At 38.0% G+C, this 25,859-nt stretch overlaps 1 protein-coding gene across 1 annotated transcript in view; it reads left to right on the top strand.

Moving 5' to 3' along the window:
• Nucleotides 1-25,859, top strand: part of USP46 (ubiquitin specific peptidase 46) — an 85,459-nt gene that overhangs the window by 32,658 nt on the left and 26,942 nt on the right. Inside the window, exons 2-5 of the mRNA XM_037829791.1 lie at nt 4,233-4,313; nt 6,191-6,404; nt 7,823-8,052; nt 22,521-22,597. Coding sequence (XP_037685719.1) covers nt 4,233-4,313; nt 6,191-6,404; nt 7,823-8,052; nt 22,521-22,597 — 602 coding nt within the window. The remainder of the gene's footprint in view (nt 1-4,232; nt 4,314-6,190; nt 6,405-7,822; nt 8,053-22,520; nt 22,598-25,859) is intronic.

Genomic DNA, 25,859 nt, shown 5'->3' with positions numbered 1-25,859 from the left:
TGTATATATATATATAAATGTAAAGAGAATAGTATAATGAACTGCCCCATACCTGTCACTCAGCTTCCACCTACACAGCTTTATCTCTCCCCACAACTCCCCACCTCACCACCTCACCACTGGTTTATTTGAAATGAATCCTAGAAACCATCTGATTTCATCTGTAAATCCTTCAGAATAGTCAGTTGTTTTAAAAAGTTTAGCTTTGAAGGAGAGGTAAGAAAGAGGGTGGTAATTGGGATGGGGGGTATGCAGGAGAATGTGCACGTATGTATTTTTGATATGGGAGAGACTTAAGCGTATTTAAATTCTCATGGGAAGGATCCAGTAGAGGAGAGATTGACCTTGGACAAGAGACAAACATCTTTGTTATTGAACAATAGGAAGTTATATAGGTTTATAGGTTTGTGGATGGGAAGTTAAGGGAGTTCCTGTCTGCTGGTTTAAATTTGTTTTCTGTTCAGTAGGAAGCAAATGAGAGGGGCACAGGGCATGTTGACATTTTGAGGAGATTGGAGAAAGTTGGAAATAGTAATTTTGGAGTGGGAGATTGGATGCATTGGAGAAATGTTGTTGGAATGTGGGATGTTGTTGGAATGCGGGATGCATAAAGAGGACCACTTGAATTTTGTGTCCTTGAGCTCCTAGTGGATCCAGTCATCTTGGTTGTGCCAGTTTGGATCTATTATGTCTCCCAGAAAAGCCTTGTTCTTTAATGCAAACTTGTGGGGGCAGACTTAATCCTTTTGATTAGGGTGTGACTTTTAGGTTGTTTCCATGGAGATGTGACTCAACCACTGTCGATGAGACATTTTGATTAGATCATTTCCATGGAGGTGTGGCCCCACCCATTCAGGGGAGGTCTTAATTAGGTCACTGGAGTCTTTCAAGAGGCTCAGGAAGAGAGGAGCTGGAGCCGATAGAGATGCTTGGAGATGCAGACAGAATGACATCTGGAGATGCTAAGCTGAGAGATGAAACCCAGAGTTTGCCCTGGAGAAGCTAAGAGAGGACCCCCAGATGCTTAGAGAGAAACATCCTGGGAGAGAGAAGCAAGGACATAGAGAAGCTGAGAGAGAGGAGCTAAGACAGACACCCAGAGGCATTGTGGAAAAAGCCATTTTGAAGCACAGCCCGGGAGCAAAGGACAAACAGACACCAGCCATGTGCCTTCCCAGATGACAGAGGTGTTCCAGACACCACTGGCCATTCTTCAGTGAAGGTATCCTCTTGTTGATGCCTTGGGTTGGACACTTTTATGGCCTCAAAACTGTAAATTTGTAACCTAATAAATCCCCTTTAAAAAAAGCCATCCCTTTCTGGTGTTTTGCATAATAGCAGCTTTAGGAAACTGGAACATTGGTTGTATGAATTTTTTTTTCCCCTAGCATTGCCCATCTGTCTAGGTGTACATTTAGAGAAGGTGGATAATTTGGTTTATACTGGACTTTTTTTTTCCCAAGTTGTTGTGACCAAAGGTCGGGATAAGGGGTATTTATAAGTGCAGTTGAAATCATCATCCATTGGATCTAAGTTGAATGAGAAAATAGAGTGAAAGGTTTCTAGTGAAGTTTATGTGTTGCTGGGGTGGGGATTCCCTAAAAAGCTAGCAGGGTATATCTTTAGGGGATGGGTAGCTTGAAGTGGAGTGGGATAAGAGACCATTGGAAAAGAGGACATTGAGGAGCTGAGAGTGTAGAATATTGAGAGGCTTATCCCCACACGATGTTGAAACCACATGATGGTAGGAATTGGGGTATAAAGGTAGGTCTTCCATGCATAGGGGGTCAGCCAGGAAGAGGAGAAAGGAAGGGGTTTGTACACCGCTAGGAGGCATAGACCTCAGAAGGCAGATGTTTTGACAAGACGGTGAGGGTGTCGTGGTCTGGAAGCAGCACTGAATGTCAGAGCCCTGCCATCATCACCTGCTGATGCTTCCAGACCCTTGTGTGTGCATGTGGTGTACAATGGAAAGCAGGGAAGAGCCAGGCTTCACTGCAGACGCTGTTGACTCACTTTCTTCTCTCCTGTGCTGTGGTGTGAGTGCTCCCGCCATATTTCCTGAGAGGGCCTGCCTTTTGCCTCCAGGGTATTTCTCTTAAGTACCGCCCCCCTGGGTAACTGTCCTTAGTATGTTGTCACCCCCACCTTGCCCTCTCCCTCCAATGGGAAAATGCTAAGACAGGTAGAAAAAAGTAGACTCTATCCGAGAATGGTCAAATAGCAAAAATCATGGATTAACATAAATATATTGCTGATACCTCATGAAGAAAGATTTGATGAGCTGTATCTTTATGTGCTAATACTTTTATATCTGACACTTTCTGGGATCTAAGTCATATAATCTAATTTTGCTTCAAAAATGACTATGGATGTATTTAATATCTATTATTTACACTGATTTATGGGTGAGATACAATTTTTAATTGAAAATTTTTAGTGGTATTTGTCTATAGCATTAAATTCTGCCATAATTGGATGTGTCATTTAAAAAATTCAGACTTGTAATGGGGCCTTGTTATTATGAAGGCAATGGAAACCATATACACATTCTAAAGAAAAGATAGTAAAACAATTCTACACACAAGTGACCACTAAACTCAAAGTCTCAGATGACGGGTAAAGGAATTTAGATTGTTGAAACAGTATATAGGATCTAGCAAATAAATAGAAACTAAGGATGTTATGATAAGGAATTGGAATTGCCATTTTTGCGGTTGTTCTGTTTGCTTAGAATTGTTTTGTTTGTTTGGTTGGGTTTTTTTTTGTTTTTTGTTTTTTTTTTTTTCATTTAATGACAAGTGGCTGTTTTGGCCAGTTCTCACCCCTACTTTTTTGGCAACTTCTACCTGTAGAAGTGATGCTAATTATTTGAGTCAAGAATAGGTAGTAGCAGACTTGTTTTTTAATAAAACATAATTATCTCTTTTTTCTTTTTAAATTACCTATATCCCAAATCTTTGAGATTCTGTGAACTGAGTCTTTCATGACAGACTGAGAATGTCAGAAGGCTGTGTGTCGATAATAGGGCCATGGGTGCAAATAGAGCTTTATCCGCCCCCAACTACTTACCATACTGGACTGAACTTTGGTCACTTTTCCTTATCCCAGCAGTGTCATCCAAATCCTGGGGAAGAATGATAATCAATTTGATATTGCCAGAGACTGGCCCTCAATGGGGGCTCAGTAAATGGTTCTGACCGATACGATCGCTCTGTACAGTATTTGCATTTAAGATCATGCTCCCGAGGCACCTCCCTGGTGCAAATCCTAGCTCCACCACTCAGCTGGGGTAAGCAAACACTTACCACGGACCTTGGGCAGATTCTTTAACCCTTCTGAGCCTTAAATTCCTTGTCTATTAAATGGGGGATATTAATAGTACTTACTTTAGAAGATTGTTGTCAGAATTGCTTAGCACAGTCCCTGGCACACAGTAAAGGTACACAGTACCTGTTACCACTGTCTTGTTGGAGTATAAAACTTGGGTTCATGAGGCTTATTAGTTTTATGCATTTGGTAATTGTGAGGTTTTAAATTGTATTTCTCCATTGTTCATAATATTTCTTGGGCATTTCACCTACATAGTAAGGCCTTCCCCGACCATGTATTTAAAGCTGCTTCCTGCTGTCCTTCTCCACTATCCCCACTCCATGTATTTTCCACCCCCATTTCCTACTTTATTTTTGTCCACTGCACAGATCACCTAATATACTGCCTGGTGGACCAGTATTTTTTTGTTTCAGGTTATCTTCATTTACTAGAATATAAACCCCATGAAGGGATCCATGTCTGTTTTGTTCACTGTTCTGGAATAGTGCCTGCCACATAGTGGGTACATAGTAAATCTTTATCAGAATGAATGACTTTGGAAGTAGTAATATGATTTTATATACCATCAAATATTATAAAAGCTGCTGCAGCTGTGTGAGCTTAATATGTTTTATTCAGCAGTTCTTGGTGATGGCTTGCTCCTCTGCCTGTCTGTCCTAAGAGAAGATCATGAAAGCCAGTAAAACAGGTTTGAGGGGATGAATGAATGGGATGAGGAGAGGAAAAGAGGTGACATTATTAACTAATTTACCGGTTTATTTCCGAAACCTTTTCTTTCCACACGAGCATCACCAAACATCCTGGAGACGCTTATATCAAGAGTTGACTCTCTTAAGTATCATTTTTACTTTCTTGTCTATTTTACACGAAACAGAACTTTTGTTATTTTTCTTCTTTAGGGCACCAATGCCTCTGCTCTGGAAAAAGACATTGGTCCAGAGCAGTTTCCAATCAATGAACACTACTTCGGATTGGTCAATGTGAGTATTTTTTTAAAAAATATATTACTTTTTATCAAATAGTTTAGAGTACTTGAAGCAACGTCACTGGCATTTTTAGCATTTCCAAGTTTCATAGAATGGTTTATCCTTTTCAGTTACTAGAAGTAGCAAATGTTGGGGAGGGGGAAATTGAATCCATTTTGAAAGTATAAGGTATCCCAGAAGTAAACAAGCAAACAAACAAAAAAAACGGTTTACTAATTGAACTGTTGGGTCAGATTCCTTTTTTTCCCCTGTGCTTTAAGGGATCTCCTTTGCACATATAAGTTTCACACCTATTTTATTAGCTTTTAATGCAATCTACTTTTATATATTTCCCCTTTATCATCTAGATGAATTCTTCAGGCAGTTTGTGTTTTAATTGGCATCAGTATAACCAGAATTTTAAAAATGTCACGGGCTCATCACCAGTAACTATCGAACTACATAACTAGGTGGTAGTATCTGAAGCAGGAATAGTGTGTGGGGGCTAAAACTTGGACCAATTTACCTCTATGTACTTGCACTCAGCAGTGTCCCTTTTTATATGGCTAGTCTCATCAGGCTCAGCTTCCTTAATAAGTTAATTATAACCTAGTAGTAAGGCAGTATTTATTACCCACCACCTCATGAGGTTTCTTCCTCACCCATCCTTCCTGTTTGCAGAAAGGATCTATTTCCTAGTTTGTGGAAGAATTGAGAGGTCTAGGTTTATTAATTGCCCCATTTTTGTTCTCTTTAATGTAATTTATGAAAGTCCCGGCTTCTCTGTAAAAAGAGAATGTCTTAATGCCTAATTGTGTCAGAGTAGATTCAGAATATATAAAAATAGGAAATGTTCTATTTTAGCATATGTAGAAATGTCACATTAAGCATGGCAGAGCATCTGTCTCGCTCTTGGGTAAATGACGCATAAGCCAGCAACCCTTTTTGAGAAGGGGTTCATGTTCTATTTTAATCCTACTAATCTGTATTAGTAATCTTGCCATTCCCTCAGATTTTGTTTCTTTACATTTTACTGCATATGAAAAGTGAAGTGATAGCCTCAGCTGTATTCTCCACCAGAGCTGTTCTTACAGTCAGTTAAAAACCCCTTAAGGTAATGATTTTTTCCCCTCTACCTTTACATAATCTGGGTCTCCATGATTTTCTAGAGGTATAAAATATTACTGGGTGGGTCCTAATCTGACTGTAGGAGACCGGAAGAAGCATGGGTGGTATTATATTGGTAGAGTTGCCACCTTGGTTGAAACAAAATCGAGGGCAGTTTAGAAGTTAGGATGGTGGGAGCTGGTGGGGAGGACTGCCTCTGGAATGCATGAGGAAATGTGTTCTGAAGCCAGTGGGCAGGGATGCTGGAATCTGAACGAGAAATGCTAAAACAAGTTCCCATTCAGTCAAGGCTGTTTCAGCTGAGCAAGTAGTTCCTAGTTCCTGGATGTCTTTTTGATTTGGATTTTTATTTTCACTGTCATGGGCGTTTTGATGTGTTGCAATGCAGCATCTTTTTTTTTAGCCAGCTGCCTTTCTTGGTTTCTGTATTATGTAGATTTTTCATCTTTCCCTCTCTCTTTTTTCTGATGCAGAGTGCTTATTTTTATTTCAGAGATGTTTATGTGCAAGAGAAGCAACTGAATGTCTTTCTTTTAGAAAGAAAAGGTTCTAAGACTTAAGTAAACTTTTGTTCATTTCCCAGTCGATCTAGATCAGATACTCAATCGTGCTCAGAGTGGTTTACTAGTTTTCTGATATGGAGAGCTGGACTCAGATAAAGTGAAACCTGGGCTGGTTCAGAGGGTGGCATTCTCCTTTCCCACCCATTCCAGAGGTGGTGCATCCTGGACTTGATTTGAACCATCCCTGTTGTCCTTTGGCAGTTTGGAAACACATGCTACTGCAACTCCGTGCTCCAAGCGCTGTACTTCTGCCGGCCGTTCCGTGAGAATGTGTTGGCATACAAGGCCCAGCAAAAAAAGAAGGAAAACTTGCTGACATGCCTGGCAGACCTTTTCCACAGCATTGCCACGCAGAAGAAGAAGGTTGGTGTGATTCCACCAAAGAAGTTCATTTCAAGGCTGAGAAAAGAGAATGGTGAGTAGTATGGAGTGTAATATAGCTCAGAAATAAGGAGAATGGGCAGTTCTGTGTATCCTCAAAATGAGAAGTTTTTTTTTTAAAGGGAAAATAATTGTGGTTAACTACTTAAACATCATTTTTTAAAGAAAATATATTTTTCCTTCCCCACCCAGTATACACAAAACAACAGTAGATTAGAACTGCATTTAAAAATTAAGATATATCATCCTATTTTAGAATGATCTTTTTATTTGCCGCACTTCCGAAGGAGACTTTTCTGGATAGGATTGTGGTAAGAGGAAAAATTGCCCAAGGTAACCTTCTATGTGAAACACTGATCAGAATAAATAGGTTGATGGAATAATTGAATCAAATAGTACTATATCATAAACTTGTTATACATGATTAAAGTAAAGGCACATTATCTAATCAGAGCCTCTGCTGTTTTAAAAATAATATCTCTAGTTTTAATTAGCATAAAACAGTTGAAGGATGTCAAGTTGATGTCTTTATATGATAAAAATGTCCTGCTATGCTCTGATTTTTCTTGTTTTCCTATCTTCTTCTTTGTGGGTGTGAGGAGAGGGGTGGGAGTGGGAGAGGTAGAAACTAGGTGTGCATTCCAGCAGTTTTGCGTTAGTAATTTTTATGACTATAGAAATACATGATATAGCAACTTGTGTTTATTTTAGATTCAGGCTTATTCCAGCACAGTTGTATGGTTAATCAAATGTTTGTTTTATAAAATCTCGTTTAATTTGATTGCTGTCTTTTGAAGTCGTTATAGTTTATACACCAGAATAAAAATAATTTGAGTAGAGAAGGAAGCAAAGCATTTCCAATCTAGTTGTGAGCATGATTAATAATGAAATTTCACAGCTGTGTTCAACTCTTGATTGTTTGTCCTTATGGCAGGGAAGAGCAGTAAGCTTCGGGAATCATTTGTATTTGGTTTCAGAACGCTGTCAGATACATTCTCGTGCATATCCCTCATCTGCCATAGGTGTTTCACTTAAGCTGCTTCCAGGCTGGTCCAGGGTTAATACAATCTTTGTGGAAGAGACCCCCAGTTGCTCTGGATAGGCTACAGAATGAATAATTGAGCAGTCATTCATATCATATTAAAGTTTGATATTTTTCAGAAAATTTATCAAGTAATTTCTGTTCTTTCTTTGTAGAACAAATAAAAATTTTGGTAGCTTTTTATATATGTCATGATTTAGGAGATATGAAAAATTTAGTTCTTGGTGGGTGGCAGAAAATGGAAACAAGCAAAAATTCTTTTAAAACCCACTGAAGTTGCATAATAGAGATGATCATATTTATGTTCAATTACCTTTCCACCCTTTCAATATAAAAATGGAAGTAAATTTAAGCATGTCCTTTTGCTTTCTGAGAAGCAGATACTGAAATAATGACCTTCTCCTTTCCAGATCTCTTTGATAACTACATGCAGCAGGATGCCCACGAATTTCTAAATTATTTGCTAAACACTATTGCAGACATCCTGCAGGAAGAGAAGAAACAGGAAAAACAAAATGGAAAATTAAAAAATGGCAACATGAATGAACCTGCGGAAAATAATAAACCAGAACTCACCTGGGTCCATGAGATTTTTCAGGGAACGCTCACCAATGAAACTCGATGCTTGAACTGTGAAACTGTAAGCATTAGGAGGCCTTTCATTTAAATTGCTTTTGTATATCTGTATGAACTGTGTTGTATGTGAGTGCAATGTGGTTTTATAGCACTTAGCAATTGACCTTAATATATTTGGACAATTCTATTTATATGAATAGGGAGCTCTGATGCAAACTTTTGGAAGCTTGTATCCATCCAAGATGTCTCAGCTAGTTAAGGCAGAGTGCTGGTGGGGGCAAACCTCCTCAGAGGTTGATTTGCTTTGCACCACGGGCAATTTTTAGGACCCATAAATTGAACAATTGAATTGGACCTCAATTACTTATCTTGCAAAAATTTGGTCCACAAGAGGCTGTGTGTGACTTAGCCCAGTCCATTGCCCCAATTTAAAGAGAATCAGCTGTGGTTTGGTGGGCTTGAAGGCTCCACTCTGTTTCTACAGCAGTTAGTTGGGTGAGTCACTTATGGTGCTGTTGTGTGAGGGTTGGATGAGGTAAAGTGTTTGGCTAAATCTGGTAGACACTTAACATTAGTTGAATTTGAAGACATGTTCTCCAGAGCATGATTCAGGATGTCATGCTTGCTTGGTGTATTTAATTTAAACTGTATGAGTGGCCCCATAATGTGGTGGTGAAGAGCCCAGCTCTCTGGACAGGCTACCCGAGTTGTTTGCTAGCTCTGCCTATCAATAGCTGTGAGTCCCTGGGCAAGTTACTCATCTTCTCTGCCCTCACTTTCCTCATCTGTAAAATGGGGATGATGAGAGCATCTATCTCATAGGATTGCTGGGATGGTTAAATGAGTTAACACTTGTAAAGCACTTAGTGGTACATACTAAGTATGCAATAAATGTCAGGTATTATTATTTATTATGACTACTGACAACCTAGAATCTCTGTGGGTTCATCGGGGTCTCAGTCTCTTGACATTGTACACACAGTTCTGCAGGATTGTGCGTTTTTCTAGGGAGAGAGACAGTACAGTAGCTTTCATTAGATTCTGCAAAGCGTCTCTGATCTAGAAATGGTTAAGAAATACAGATTTACTCATCAACGTCTACATGAGGTGGGAGGCTTTTGTTTTTTGGCAGTCTTTCTTCTGTCCTTTGAAATAGTTGCTGAATCAACATTCTGATTTGCTCCTTGTAGAAACAATCAGAAAATATAGCTAAGCAAAAAGACCAATAACCTCCCCACCCAGAGATAATATATTTGTAACATTTTCTAAAAATTGTGATCACATTAGCCAAGAGATAATAACTTGAGCATTCTGAAATATAGCCTGCCAAAACCTTTTCTACACGTACTAATCTATCTAGAGATCCATGTTCCCTTCCTCCCTCCCTCGCTCCTTCTCTCTCTCTTCTCTTCTCTCCCATTCCACTTTGTATTCCAGTAAGATTCAAAAGAAGAAAAAAGTAGAGGGAAGAGTATAATAAATCCCATGTGTGTATTATTCATGGGATAATGGTTAACACATTGGCCCATCTTCATCATCTGTCTCCATATCCCACCTCCCACCCCCAACTACCAAACTGGTTTATTTGTCAGCAAATCCCAGATAACATATCATTTTTCATTCATAATTTCTTCATTACTTTGTTATATATCTTTAAAAAGCAGGTCTTTTTTTTTTTTTTTAAACCCAAGTCCAATACCATCAGCATATCTACAAATAATCCCTTTAAGTCATTGCTCATTCAGTGTTCAAGTTTCTCTGTTTATGTCATATTTTTTTAACAGTTGATTAATTCAGATGAGGATCCAAACACGGTCCACACACTGCATTTGGTCAGTATGATATGTCTTACTCTTTAGGTTGCCCCACTCTTTTTTCTTTTTTGCAATTTATTTGTTGAAAAACTTAGGCTGTTTTTCCTATATAATTTCCCATATTTGGAAATGTCCTGTGGTGTTACTCAACATATATAGCAAAATAGTGATATGCTTTTACCATTCTACTCTTTGTTTGTATTCAACCTACTTATTTTATGTTCCTTTATCTCTCTTACCTTCTTTAGGATCAATCATATATTTTTAATTTTTTCCCATCTATTATGTTGTTAGTTATAGATTCCTTTAGAGGTTACCATGGAGATTACAATGTAGTTCATTCATTTTCATTGCTATATAGTATTCCATTATATGAATATATCACAGTTCACTTATCCATTTTACTTGGGTTGGATATTTGGGTTGTTTTGTTTCTAATTTGAGGCCATTATGAACAAAGCTGTTATGAACATTCAAATACCTATAATCTGGTGCACATAAACCCAGTTTCTCTAGGATATATATGTAGAAGTAGGTTTATTAGGTCATAAGGTATGCTTATCATTAACCTCATTAGATAGTATCAAATTTCCAAAGTGGTTGTACTAGTTTATCCAGTGTACCTGGTGTATGAACAGTCTCATTACTCCACATCCTTGTCTGTACCTGCTACTCTCAGACATGTTCACCTTTGCTAGCTTGGTGGATATGTAGACAAGTATTCTTTTATTGAGTGAATATGGTTTTTGTAGATCTGCTATGTAAAAGTACCAGGCACTGAGGATACAGTGAGGGCTTTGCCTTTACGAAACTTCCAGCATGGAAGACAGATACTAGCAACAAAATGAATAATTAATCATGTAATTAAAATTTCAATGAATGCTTTGAAGGAGAAGGACAGAGTACTCTATCAGCTTATGGTACAGGAATCAGAACAATGGGGCATCACATTTCTATATTACTTGTAGTCGGGAAACCTGCACCAGACTGCACAGCTGATCTAATCCTTTTGGTTATCTTTGAAATTAACACTATTACTAAATCCATCTTGCAGTACTCTGTGTGGATTTTCCAGAAGGCTCAGTCACATTTGTAGTTTCTTTATTGTCTACAAACTGGTCAGCTGATCTCAACAAATGCAAATATTGCATCATCAAATATTTATTTTGCAAAAGTTTTTGTTTTTCCTTTTATTTCTTGGGGGGTTATTATGGATGGGAAGTCTGTGTTCAAATATTCCTCCACAATTATTTTTAATATCAAATAATTTAATATATTAGTTATAAACATGACAAAAATGTGCAAATCAGGTGCACCAAATACTTTGAAACATTGCTGAAAGAAATCCAGGAAGTTCGAAATAATCCTCCACAAATTTTTGGATGATATGTGAAGTTTGTTATAATGGGATTCCACCCATTTACACCTGCTTAGTGGAAGTGAGATTGTCTGGGTTGTCTTTCTGGAGGATAGGGTGGTCTGAAAAACCTACTTTTTTTTATTTTTTCCCCCAGAAATGATTAGTTCATTTATGTCAAGAGTGTTTTCTCTTTGGAGTTACTGGATAATCACCTCTGTTTTCTTAGATCTATAACCTAGACCGGATCCAGGGAGTCATCTAATCCTTTCTCTACTGCTACCCAAGTCCCTTCTATGACATTCTGGCCAGTTGGTCACTAGCGTCTCCTGGAACCTGAGCAGAGACAGGGAACTCAATCTCCCAAGGCAATTCATTCCATTTTAAGTAAGCTCTGATTGTTAGAAAGCCCTCTGCTTTCTAAGGAAACGCAGTCTGTGGGCTTTTTTGTTATCGTAAAGTGTTTAATATTTAATGTAAAACAAGACTTAGTATTAAAATTTTTCAGTTATAGGATGAGAAACATGAGATCCCTTTTGAGCATCACTCCTCTGCCCAGAGCAGACAGCCCCTCTGCAGTCTGTTGGAAGGAATTGCCAAGACCTTCCTTTGTGAAATCTTCCATGGGATTAAATTGCACTAGATCCTGAGCAGCAAATTAGCCCTGGGGGGGGGGGGGGGCTTACCATTGTAGCCGCCTCGGCCATGAGTTTCTCCAGTTGTGGGAAACCCTTTGTGCCAGCCTTCATGCTTTCAGAAAACAATAATTTTATTTTTCTGGGTCTCACCCTTTGTAAATGTTGCTGGTGATTGCAGTGCAAATGTCAGCTGAGAGATTTATGGAGGCAAACAGTTTCATTCTGCAGTAGACTTGGAGAGACGGTTCTAAGGGGATAATTCAGTGCTGACTTTTCCAGATAACCTTGATAAAGGCGCTTCAGAATTGGGGCCTGGGGATTTTCCACTCTATTCCAAGCTCTCCCTTGATTCTTCCTTTGCTTGGTTCATAACATTTGCTAGGCCAGTTGGGAGCTTAATTTTGTTGTCATTGTTTTAATTTTCCCCCTTTCCAATTAAGCTGAGTTTTTGCTCTGCAAAGTCTGGTTTTCAGTGCTTCCCAGCGGCTTTGAGATATATTTATATGTTCCTGCAGCCAGAAGGTTGTTTTAAGAATTGTACTAAGTACCAATTTTACAGCTCCTTATTGCTTTGTTTGCAGAGGTTAAAATGGATACAGTAGAGCTTCCAAGGCCTTCACAGAAAGGGGGGAGGCGATGGGTGGTGTGGGAAGTGTGATTCGCATTTCAGTTACTGCAGAGATTCTGAATTCCAGGGATTCAGAGTGACTGATGTTGCGCTTTCCCCCAAGCCCACCATTTGGCCTTCAGCCAGCCCAGTGTCAGTTCGTGGCTGAGCAGTGTAGAACTGCTGCCTAGTCACCTTTTCTGCAAAACCCAGGAAAGGAATCTGGGCATTTAAAAGCGCATTTGAATATGACTTTAAATAATTATTCAAGAACTTAGCCAAACTCATGATTATATGCATGTCTATACATTAATTTGTTCTGTTAATTATTTATTTATAAAAAGAGCAAGTGGAGCCTCTTCTGCCCTTCCTAAACTAGAGTTTTAGGGGACTCCATGCCCAGAATATGAAGGAGAAGAAAGGAGGATAAAACGTAGCCTGTATTTACTGAGCATATTGGAGTGTCTTAGTGATATATATATGTTTCCTTGGAGACAAGCTGTATTTTCACTTAGACCAGAATGAGATCCCTATGTGTGGGAAGAAAAAGGTTTTATTTTCTGGCAGCATTCTTGGAAGAGAAAGAGGCAAAAAAAAACAAAAACAAAAACCCCACACACATTTGTTGATAGCTTGTTACTTTTTAAAAATTTTAACAGAGAAGTTGCAGGTTTATAGAAGAATTATGCAGAAAATAGAGTTCCCAGATACCCCCCTCATACATACAATTACCCACTTATGAATTATGACCACTTGGCATTAGTGTGGCCTTTTGTTTCAATTGATGAAACAGTATTATTATAATTTTTAATTATAGTCCATAGTTTATGTTAGGGTCCAAGTGCTGTACAGTCCCATGTTTGTTTTTTTTTTAAGAATTCAATTTTGTTGAGATGTATTTACATACCATGCAGTCATACAAAGTGTACAGTCAATTGTTCACAGTGCCATTATATAGTTGTGTGTCCATCACCAAAATTAATTTTTGAACATTTTCACTATCACACATACAAAAGTAATAAGAATAAAAATTAAAGTGAAAAAGAACAATTAAAATGAAAAAGAACACTGGGTGCTTTTTTTTTGCCCCTGTTTTTCTACTCATCCATCCATACAGTGGACAAAGGGGAGTGTGATCCACATGGCTTTCCCAGTCACATTGTCACCCCTCATAAGCTACATTTTTATACAATTGTCTTCAAGATTCAGGGGTTCTGGGTTGTAATTTGATAGTTTCAGGTATTTACTGCTAGCTATTCCAATTCACCATAACCTAAAAAGGGTTATCTATATTGTGCGTAAGAGTGCCCACAGAGTGACCTCTCGGCTCCTTTTGGAATCTCTCAGCCACTGAAACTTATTTCATTTCCTTTCACATCCCCCTTTTGGTCAAGAAGATGTTTTCCATCCCAAGATGCCGGGTCCAGATTCCTCCCCGGGAATCATATTCCACGTTGCCAGGGAGATTCACTCCCCTGGGTGTCAGATCCCATGTAGTGGGGAGGGCAGTGAGTCCCATGGTTTTTAAAGATTTTATTCTAGTAAAATATTACAACCCAAATTTTCCCTTTTAATCACATTCAGATATACAATTCATTGGTGTTAATTACACTCACAGTGTTGTGCTACCATCACCACCACCCATTACAAAAATGTTTTCCATCACCTCAAACAGAAACTATGTACCAACTAAACATTAACTCCCCATGCCCTACCCCCACCCCAGCTCCTGGAAACCTGTATTCTAGTTTTCTGACTCTCTGAATTTTCTTCTAATTGTTTCATATCAGTGGTATCATACAGTATTAGTCCTTTTGTGTTTGGCTTATTTTAAGTAACATGTCTTCAAGTTTCATCCATGTCATGTGTATCAGAACTTCATTCCTTTTTCCAGCTGAATAATATTTCACTGTATGTATGTACCACATTTGTTTATCCATTCATCTTTTGATGGACACTTGGGAAGCTTCCATCTTTTTGGCAAATGTGAATAATGCTGCTTTGAACATCCCGGTGTGCAAAGGTCTATTTGAGGCCCCGCTTTAGATTCTTTTGGGGATATACCTAGAGGTGGGAGTTCTGGGTCATATGGTAATTCTATACTTAATTTTTTGAGGAACTGCCAAATGGGCTGCAACCATTTTACATTCCTACCAATATTGAATGAGTGTTTCTGTTTCTCCACATCTTCTGCAGTACTCATTATTTTCCATTTTTTACATAGTAGGCATTTTAGTGAGTGTGAAATTGTATCTTGTGGTTTTGATTTGTGTTTCCCTAATGGCTCATGCTGTTGAGCATCTTTTCATGTGCTTATTGGCCATTCGTGTATCTTCTTTGGAGAAATGTCTGTTCAAATATCCAGCCTATTCTTAAGTGTAGTTGTTTGCCTTTTTTGCTGTTGAGTTGTAGGATTTCTTTTTATATTCTGGATGTTAACTCCTCATTGATACGTGGTTTCCAAATATTTTCTCCCATTCTGAAGATTGTCTTTTTACTTTCAAGATGAAATCTTTAATGCACAAAAGTTTTTAATTTTGGAGAAGTCCTGATTACCTGTTTTTTCTTTTGTTGCTTGTGCTTTTGCTATGAAGTCTAACAAACCATTGCCTAACACAATGTTCTGAGGATGCATTCCTATTCTCTTCTAGGAATTTTATAGTTTTGTTTCTTATATTTCAGTCTTAGATTCATTCTGAGTTATTTTTTGTATATGGCATGAGGTAGGGGTCCACCTTCATTGTTTTGCAAATGGAAATCCAGTTTTCTGAGGCCATGTTTTAAAGAAAGTATTTTCCCATTGTGTAGATTTGGCACCTTTGTCAAATATCTATTGTCCACAGATGTGAGGGTTTATTTCTAAATTCTAAATTTGGGTCCATTGATCTATATGTCTGTCTTTGTGCCAGTGCCATGCTGTTTTGATTACTATAGCATTGTAGTAAGTTTTAAAATAGGGGCAAGTAGTAGTCCTTGAATGTCATTCTTTTTTTTTTTTCAAGGTGGCTTTGGCTATTCGGGGCTTCCTACCCTACCATACACGTTTGATAATCAGTTTTTCCATTTCTGCAAAGAAAGTTGTTGAAATTTTGATTGGGATTGCACTGAATCTGTAAATCACTTTGGACAGAATTGACATCTTAGCACTATCTACTGTTGTAATCCATGAACATGGACTGTCCTTCCATTTACTTAGGTCTTCTTTGATTACTTTCAACAATATTTTGTAGTTTTCTGTATACAAGTTCTTTATATCCTTGGTTTAATTTATTTTTTAGATGTTTGAAACTTTTAGTTGCTTTTAGAGATGGAATTTTTCTTGATTTCCTCTTCAGATCGTTCATTACTAGTGTATAGAAATACTACTGATTTTTGCATGTTGATCTTGGATCTCACCACTTTACTGAATTTATTTGCTCTAGTATCTTTTGTTGGGGATTTTTCAGGATTTTCAATATATTGGATAATGTTGTCTAAAATAGGGGAAGTTTTACTTCTTTTCCAATTTGGATACCTTTTATTTCTTTTCTTGTCTAATTACTTTAGCAAGAATTTCAAGTATAGTGTGGAATAAATAACTTGTCTTGTTCCTATCTTAAAGTAAAAACTTTCAGTTACTGTGTCAGTTGAGGTGTACATGTGATTTTTTTCTTTGTTCTATTAATGTGGAGTATTATATTAATAGATTTTATGTTGAACCACCTTTGCATACCTGTGATACATCCCATTTGATCATGATGTATAATTCTTTTAATATGCTGTTGGATTCATTTTGCTAGTATATTGCGGAGGATTTTTGCATCTATATCATAAGGAGATATTGGTTTGTAATTTTCTCTTCTTGTGGTATCTTTATCTAGTTTTGGTATTAGCGCGATGTTGGCCTTGTAGTATAAGTTAAGAAGTGTTCCCTCCTCTTCAATATTTTGGAAGAGTTTGAGCGGCACTGGTGTTTATTCTTCTTGGAATGTTTAGTCAAATTCACCAGTGAAGCTGTTTGGTCCTGGGCTTTTCTTTGTTCGGAGGTTTTTGTTGACTAGATTCAATCTCTTTACTTGTTATTGTTCTGCTGAGATCTTGTATTTCTTCTTGAGTCAGTGTGGGTAGTTTGTGTGTTTTTAGGAATGTGTCATTTCCTCTAGGTTATTCAATTTGTTGATGAACAGTTGTTCATACTATCCTCTTATAATCCTTTTTATTTCTGTGGGGTCAACAGTAATGTCCTTCCCTTTCATTTCTGATTTTAGTTACTTGCATCCTGTTTCATTTTTTTCTTTGTCAGTTTAGCTAAAGTTTTGTCGATTAATCTCTTCAAGGAACAAACTTTTTGTTCTGTTTATTCTCTATTGTTTTCTAATTGTCTATTTCATTTGTCTCTACTGTAATCTTTATTTCTTTCTTTCTGCTTGCTTTGGGTTTAGCTTGCTCTTCTTTTTCTAGTTCCTCCATTTATGAGATTAGGTGTCTGCTTTGAGATTTTTCTTCTTTTTTTATTGTAAGCATGGACAGCTATAAAATTCCCTCAGCACTGCCTTTACTGAATCCAATAAATTTTGGTATGTTTTATTTTCATTTTCATTGGACTCAACTTCTTTCCTAATTTCCTTTGTGATTTCTTCTTTGACCCTTGGCTATTTAATTGTGTGTTGTTTAATTTCCTCATATTTGTGGATTTTCTAGTTCTCCCTCTTTTATTGATTTCTAGCTTCATTCCATTGTAGTCAGAGAAGCTACATTGTGTCATCAATCTTTTAAGTTCATTGAGACTTGTTTTGTGACCTAACATGTGGTCTAACCTGGAGAATGACTCATGTTAGGTCTCGATGATTTCTAGTGTTGTTCAAGTCTTCTTTTTCCTTATTGATCTTCTGTCTAGATGTTCTTTGTCTCCTATTATTAATATAGAACTGTGTATTTCTCCTTCAAATCTGTCAGTGTTTGCATTTTTGACTATGTCATTCTGGAGCAGGGGGTAAAAACCAAAATAGAAAGCTTTAGTGCCATGTTTTGGTATCCCCTAGCAGGGTTGATATACCTGAGCAAGATTTCTCACATTCTAATTCTGGCAGTAATTTGCATTTGAAATTGAGAAAGTTTCTATAGCTTTCTTCAGTTAGTTAATACATTTGTATCTTTTCTCCCTGTCTTCCTGAAGTAGTGAAAGAGATTTGCATACAAAAGAAGAAACTTTGTTCTCCCCCTCCTCTCAAGTTCAAGAGCTTAAATAGAAGGGGATCCTAACTGATCCCCTTCTATATATATCTAAATTATATATATATATCTAAATTATATACCATTCAATTGGCTATAATCCTTTTATTTTCTTCCGGATAAGGACCATTTAGGCTAATAAGCATTTTACTAATTAAAAAACCTAACACAAATTTCTGAAACAGGAATGTATAAAAAAGAAAAGAAATCATTCATAATTCTGCCATCAAGACACCCTCGTTGGTATTTAAATACCTTTCCATTTGTTCAGTCTTTTGTTTAGTTATTTGTTCATTTATTTAGTAAATATTTAGTGGGTACATACTAAGTGCTGGGAATTAGTTTAAGTGCCAGGAATTTAGTAGTGGAAACCAAAAGGACACGATATATGCATTTAAAGCTATAAATTTCCCTCTAAGCACTGTCTTAGCTGCATCCCACAAACTTTGATGTGTTATGTTTTCTTTGTCAGTAGTTCAAAATATTTTCTAATTTCTTAGGTGATTTCTTTCTTGACTCATGCATTACGTAGATATATGCTCATTGTTTTCTAAATATTGGGCGTTTTCCTAGATATCTTAATGTTGTTGATTTCTAATTTATTTCTTTGTGGTTAGGAAATATACCTGTATGATTTCAATCTTTTTAACTTTATTGACTTTTTTTTTTTTAATGTCTTAACATCCTGTTAAATGTAACTGTTAAATGTATCCTGGTAAATGTACTATGTGTACTAGAAAACCAGGTCTTTCAACCTTGGAACTATTGCCTTTTGAATTAGGTAATTCTTTGTTGAGAAGTGCTGTCTGTTCTTTGTAGGATGCTTAGCAGCATCCTTTGCTTCTACTTACCAAATGCCAGGAGCGTCCACCCCGTTGTGACAACCAGAAATATGTCCAGACATTTCCGGATGTCGCCTGGAAGGTTAAATTTCCTCTTGGTAACAGTCACTGACTTGAAAAAAAATGTATAGTTTGCAGCTTTTGGTTTTGGTTCTGTAATTGTTAGTTATGTGAAGCTGGTTGATAGCATTATTCAGATCTATGTTTTGGCTGATTTTCTAAATTTACTTTTTCTATCAGTTGTTGAGAGGGGGTTGTTAAAATCTCTATGATTGTAGAATTGTCTTTTTTCTCTAATTCTGTCAATGTTTACTTCATGAGATTCTTTTTAATTTTTTAGAAATAACTTTGTTGAGACATAATTTACATACCATAAAATCCATTCATTCAGTGATTTTTAAAAAAATACTGAGCTGTGCAACTACCGTTATAATCTAGTTTTTGAGTATTTCCATCATGTCAATAAGATCCCTTGTATCTGGCAGTTAATCCCTGTTCCCACCCCATGCAACCACAAATTTACTTTCTGTTATAGATTTGTCTTTTTATGCCATTTTATATAAATCTCATTAGACATTTTGTCTGACTTATTTCATTTACATGATGTTTTTAGAGTTCATTCATGGTGTAGCATGTGTCAGAAGTTAATTCCTTTTTTATTGGTGAATAGTGTTCCAGTGTAATGTATTCTTGAGGCTCTGTTATAAGACCGCTCCATGTTTATGAGCGTTATGTTTTCCTGATAAATTGACCTTTTCATTATTAGGAAATGCCCTCTTTTACTTCTCATAATTATTTTTTTGTCTTAAAATTTATTTTATCTGATAATAATATAACCTTCTACATACTTAAATTAACCCTTTGCATAGTATATCTTTTACTACCCATTTACTTTCAACCTATCTGTGTCTTGGTTTCAGTTTGCTAAAGCTGCCAGAATGTAAAATACCAGAAATGGATTGGCTCTTACAATGGGAGTTAATTAGTTCACAAATTTACAGTTCTAAGTCCATAAAAGTGTCCAGCCTAAGGCATCAACAAGAGGATACCTTCACTGAAGAGAGGCCTATGGCAGCCGGAACACCTCTGTCAGCTGGGAAGGCACCTGGCTGGTGTCTGCTGGTCCTTTGCTCCTGGGTTGCATTGCTTTCAGCTTCTCATTCCAGTGGCTTTCTCTTTAAGCATCTGTGGGTTCTCACTTAACTTCTCCAGGGTAGGCTCCAGGCTTCATCTCTTAGCTTAGCATCTCCAAACGTCTTTCTGTTTGCATCTTAAAGTGTTTTGGTCTGTGTTGGCTCTGAGCACTCTTTCTCTCCCTGAGCTCTTAAGGACTCCAGTAAACTAATTAAGACCCACCTTGAATGGTTGGGGTCACAGCTCCATGAAATAATCTAATCAAAAGGTCCCACCTACAATTGGTTGGGTCACATCTCCATAGAAACAACCTAATCAAAATATCCCACCCACAATAAGTCTGCCCCCACAAGAGTGGCTTAAAAGAACATGGCATTTTATGGGGTACATAGCTGATTCAAACCAGCACAGTCTTTATATTTAAAGTGTAGCATTTGCAGACAGCACATAATTGATCTTGTTTTTTCTATCCATTGTGCAATTCTATATTCTACTTGGATTGTTTAGTCCATTAACATTTAATTTTTTATATGGTTGAGTTTGGGTTACCATTTTATTGTTTGTTTTCTTTTTATTCTCTCAGTTTTTTTGTTCCTCTGTTCCTCCTTTTCAACTCACCCCCCTTTTGGATTATTTGAATATATTATTTTTTAGAATTCCATTTTAATTTTGCTTTGTAACAAGCTAATCCAAAACTCTGTGGCTTAACTCATCTATTATTTATTATTATAGCTCATGCAACTTGGGTTGGCTGAGAGTCAGCTGGTCTAGGCTAGGCTTGACTGAACTGGGCTGGATTTCGCTTAACTCATGTGTTTGTCGTTTAGCTGGCTCACGTGTGTCTGCAGGTTGGCTGTGGGTTTTGCTTTAGACTGGGCTCAGCTGGGGCCATTTAATTGGGGTGGCTCTCCTCCATGTGCCTGTCTTCTTCCTGGGAACAATGGGCCAGCCTCACAGTGATGACAGAAGTGCAAGAAAGCAATTGCACAAGTGCTTTTTCAATCCTCTGCTTTTGACATGCCTTCTAAAATTCCAGAGGTCAAAGCAAGTCACATGGCTAAACTCAGAACCAAGGGTGGGAAATATACTTACCTCTTGTTGAGAAGATCTGTAAAGTCATACAGAAAATAAATAATATAGGAAATGGTGAAGAATTTGAGCCATTAGTGCATTTCACTTCAGCATTAATTAGTGCCATAAAAAAATTAAAGCAAATGGTAAAGAATGATAAGCACATGTGTGTAAATATATGCACACCTTCTTTTAAATGCAAAATTAGAATTAGCCTATTTGTGGCTATATAGCCTACTTTTTCATTTAATATGATAACTACAATGTAGTAAACCATTCCCAACTTTTTGAATGTTTTAGTCCATTTTTCTTTTTTACCCCTCCCTGATTTATTGAGTGCTTATTATGTACTATGTACTTTTTTTAAAAATTCAGCTTTACTGAGATATATTCACATACTATACAGTCATCCATGGTGTATAATTAACTGTTCATAGTACTATCATATAGTTGTGCATTCATTACCCCAATCTATTGTTGAACATTTTCCTTACACCAGAAAGAATAAAAATAAGAATAAAGAATGAAAGTAAGAAAGAACACCCAAATCATCCCACCCTTTTTTTCATTTAGTTTTTGTCCCCATTTTTCTACTCCTCCATCCATACACTGGATAAAGGGAGTGTGAGCCACAAGGTTTTCACAATCACACTGTCACCCCTTGTAAGCTACATGTACTATGTACTTTTAGAGCACTTTACATGTATTATCTTATTTCACCCTCACACAGCCTTATGAAAGAAAAATTCTTACTGACCTCACTTTACAGATGAGGAAGCTGGGACACAAAGAGGCTAAGTGACTGACCCCAAATCACCCACCTTCTACGTGGCAGAGATAGGATATGCACCTTGGAAGTTTGTCTGAGTGTACATTCTTGTGTGTAAATCTGTGTCCACATCTGTGAATATTTCTGTAGATAATTTTCTAATTGTGAAATCTTGGGTCAAAAGGTAGTATTCAGACCTCTTTAAAGGAGTGTTATTGTCCTTTTGCTACCACTTGTTGAGCATTTCCAAATTACTGCTGGCCCTATTTGTCCTTCCCACTCCAAGAGCAAGGCAGTAAAATGCCAGGCTTGTCAGTGCATTGTGGAGTGTAAGCACTTCCTGGTGAGGTTCCTGAATTGGTGTGGTGTGAACTGCATAGTACTGAGAGACAGCTGGAGTCAGTGGACCAGCTCAGCTAGGGATGGTCCAAACTGTGGCCGTCCTGAATGAGCCAAGGCTGAGGGCCAACTCTGGGTCTGATTGTTACTTCTAACAGCACAGAGTTCAGCAAACGATGCCCACTTCCTGGGCCAAAGCACAGCTTTATGGGTAGTTGGTGTGAACCTCTGGCCCATTTAACATTGGGCTCCCTGCTCTCCATGTGCACACAATGTGAATGACAAGGCACTGAATGAAAGGAGTGATTTCAAGGGATTTTTAGAAAGCAAACATGATTTAATGAAGAGTGATCACCTGGATAGTAGAGTTTCTAAGTCTCTTGTCTTTTTTCCATTTCCATTTTTATCATTCTGCCAGTTGGGCTATATGGATGTTCATCTGATACCTCCTACTATGAAACAATGGGAGAAATGAATGGAGAGGATGAGAAATCTGGTTGATTTTTAATTATTAAAAGTTCTGAATGGGAACTGGGATCAGGATGAGGTATAAATTGAGAATTTGGGGTTTTCTCTAGATTTGGTTGTTTTTGAGTTAGCGCTGTGGTTGCCATTGGGTATACATAGCCACACATAAGATTTACTGCAGATACAGTTTTTGGTTACCTATAGGTATCTTTCTTCCAAAATTTATTCACTATGTATTTTCTGCCTGACTTTTTTTTTTTTTTTTTAATTTTTTTGCTTCAGGTTAGTAGCAAAGATGAAGATTTTCTTGATCTTTCTGTTGATGTGGAGCAGAATACGTCTATTACCCACTGCCTAAGGTAACAAAATGGATTCTGACCATGCTTCTGGCTTTTGATCAGGCTAGTAAATAATAGGGGGTGGGGTGGGGTGGATGGGGTGGGGGGGAATCCTAAATTTCTTTAGGAGTTAATCTTCCTTTCTCTTAAACCAATCTAATCTTATGATTTAATATTATTTCTTAATTGAGATTAAAAATAACTGTACATGGTCTGGAGAAGAGTCCCACTCAGAGAGAGAGAGTAAGTGGAAGCTCATTAGACATTATATTTAAAAATAAGTGTTTCATCTTGAAGACAAGATGCATGCTTTTGGCTTTCATTAGTCTCGTGAGCTGTATTCATTTCTTAGGGCCTCTTAACAAAACACTACAAACTGGGTGACCTAAAACAACCGGAATTTGTTCTCTCACAGTTGCTAGAAGCCAGAGGTCCTAAATCAAGCTGTCAGCAGGGCCAGGCTCCCTCCCGTGAGCTCTAGAGGAGGATCCTTTCTTTCTCCTCCAGCTTCTGGTGGCCCCAGGTGTTCCTTGACTTGCGGCAGCACAGCTCCAGTCTCTGCCTCCAACTTCACATGGCTGGCTTCCCTCTGCACCCACATTTTTCTCTTCTTATTAGGACACCAGGCGTATTGGATGTAGGGCCCACACTAACCCAATATGACCTCAGCTTAACTAATTACATCCACAAAGATCCATTTTTAAATTAAGTCACATTCTGGGGTTCCAGTTAGATTTGAATTTTGGGAGTGGGGTGGGAGCAGTATTCAACCCAGTACACACACACACAAACACACAATCACACAGTTAAGGTATTTAATGCTACGGATGCCTACCTACCCATACTCTTTCTTTCCCTAAGGCATTCTGTCCTATTATTTTAAACATTAAATACTTTGAGCTGAGACCCAATCAGGGAATTGCCTTTTAGCATTCTGTGGGGATCATTCATGGAAAGAAATTCCTCTTTATTAGGGTTGAGAGAAAGTAGGAGCCCAGAGTGTCACAATACTTGCCCAGGATTACTGTAGAAATTGTGTATTGACTTGGGTATTGAAAATGGGCTCAAAGTTGATAATAAAGACTCAATTCTTTTTTCCCCATTTCACTCCCTCCTCCTCTCTTTTCCTTTCAACAAGAGGTCATGAGTGCTTACAATTTGTCCTGCTCCGTTCTTGACATTGAGGATAGAGAAGTGAACATCAGACAAGGTCTCTGTTCTTAAAATGCTTTCACTCTAATGGGAATGTAGACAATAATGAGAGCTTCAATAAATAAAACAGGTCTAGTGCATGGCTGGTAGTGGGGTGCCGGTGTAGACCGAATGGTTAGTGCAGTCCTCTCCATTGCTTAGTGTATCACACAGCCTGGGGGCATTTTACAGTGCTGTCATTCAAAGCACTGTTGATTTTTATCAGTGAGAATCAGATGGCAGCTGTTCTTTCAGGAGTTCAGGTTACTTGGAACCTCTTAGAAGAAGAGACTAAAGGGACTTTCTGTGATGATTTACTGTTGAAGAGTCATCTTTCAGGGCCTAGGCACCACCCCCAGCTGGGGAGCGCTTCTTGGTTCCCCTGCATGTAATGAACTGTGTGGAGCTGGAGGATTGACTGCTTCCCCACGGGCCTAAAATCCACCCCCCACCTCCATGCCCTGACAGTTACCTCAGCGTTTCCTGTTCGTTTGGTAGTTAAGTCCTTGTCTCCAAAGACCTTAGTTCCACATCTCTAAGACAAGTTTGTTATCTCTTTGTTTGAGAAGTGTTTTGTAGACCAGGATGGTCTCTTTTTCCTTCTGGGTACTTTTGCTCATGGCAGGGGTTCCTGATGTGCCTTCACAAATAAGCCATTTTTACATTTCCCTGAGGTTTTATGATCATGGGGAGGAGGGAAAGTTAAGGTTGCAGCAGTTGGTCTGATGAGGAAATGGCAGAAAGGTATTATCTCCCCATCCCCCTTCTGGGTGAGAGTTTGGAGTTAGGGAAGTTGACTGCTTCCTCTTCCTCCTAGGAAATTCTTGGGCAGTTCAAAAGGAGGCAGTGACAGTGGTCAGAGCTTTGAGAAACACCAGGTAAAGGGCTAACTGGTTAGCTAAATTTCAACCTTTGAGGAACAGGGCTATAAAGAAATGTGACCCAAATTTATGTTTCCATATTTGTTTTTTTTTTCCCCTGGAGAAATGTGTACATTGGTCATGTAAACCTGACCAAAGTAGGCAAGAGGCACTTGGAAATGTTAAAGCTGGGATAGGTGAGTACAAAATTACCTCTGAATGGCTTTTAAACTACATCCCATTCCCATCTGATTGGATTGTCCAGGCTGATATTCCTGAAATGCCTGCCATCACCCCATTTTTATATCACCCCTAAACTAGACCTTGAGTGACTTACCCATACCTGCCCTCACGTGAGCTTAAGCTGTCACCTCCACAACATAAAGAAAAGCTGCCAGGCGCTGCTGTTCATTGTTGAGCACTCTGACAGCAGCTGCCCAGCTTACCCCAAAGGAAGGATGTACAGGAGAAAGACCCAGGGAATGGATGATGCCGATGAGCCATCAGCTTTTCCTGGCTGTAAGACAGATAGATGGAATAATTACATGATCTTTCTTGGCTCCTGTATTAATCAAGGTTCGCCAGAGAAATGAAACCAACAGGATGTATATGTATAGCTAAGTGTATATGTACGTGTATGTGTATATGTATATATATATATATAGTAGGATATGTATATATGTAAAAATTATGATACTTATAGGAATTGGCCCATGCAGCTGTGGCAATTAGCAAGTCTGAATTCTGTAGGGCAGGCCCCAAGTTTGCAAGTTCAGTAAAGGGGAATTTTATCTATGAAGTAGATAGAAATTCTTGTTTCTGACTGCTGACATCATCAGTTCTCTCTTTAAGGCCTTCAAATGATTGGATTGGATTTCTCTCACTGCTGAAAGCAGTCTCCTTCATTGATTGTAGATGTAATCAGCCATAGATGCAATCAACTGACTCATGATTTAAATCCACAAAATACCCTCATAGGGAAGCTAACCTTTCTCCTCAGAGTTCTCTGAAGTGCTCAGTGTTCTAAAACCACCTTCCCTTTCTTCTATCCTAACTCTCATTTAAAATTCCCATTCTCTCAGTGCTGGAGAGATCAGCTGGGGTGTGAGAAGAAAAGCAGCCTTTTAGTTCTCTCAAAGCTCTTTCTATTTGAAAAATTAATATTTTAAAAGAATCTTCTTTCGCTACTTATTTTGAGAAACTTCTTTTATGTGTACTCAGTACATCCTCAC

The sequence above is a fragment of the Choloepus didactylus genome, chromosome 3 (assembly GCF_015220235.1).
Source record: "Choloepus didactylus isolate mChoDid1 chromosome 3, mChoDid1.pri, whole genome shotgun sequence".
Classification (NCBI taxonomy): domain Eukaryota; kingdom Metazoa; phylum Chordata; class Mammalia; order Pilosa; family Megalonychidae; genus Choloepus; species Choloepus didactylus.
The sequence above is the reverse complement of the archived record's forward strand: the minus strand, read 5'-3'. Positions and strand labels throughout refer to the sequence as shown.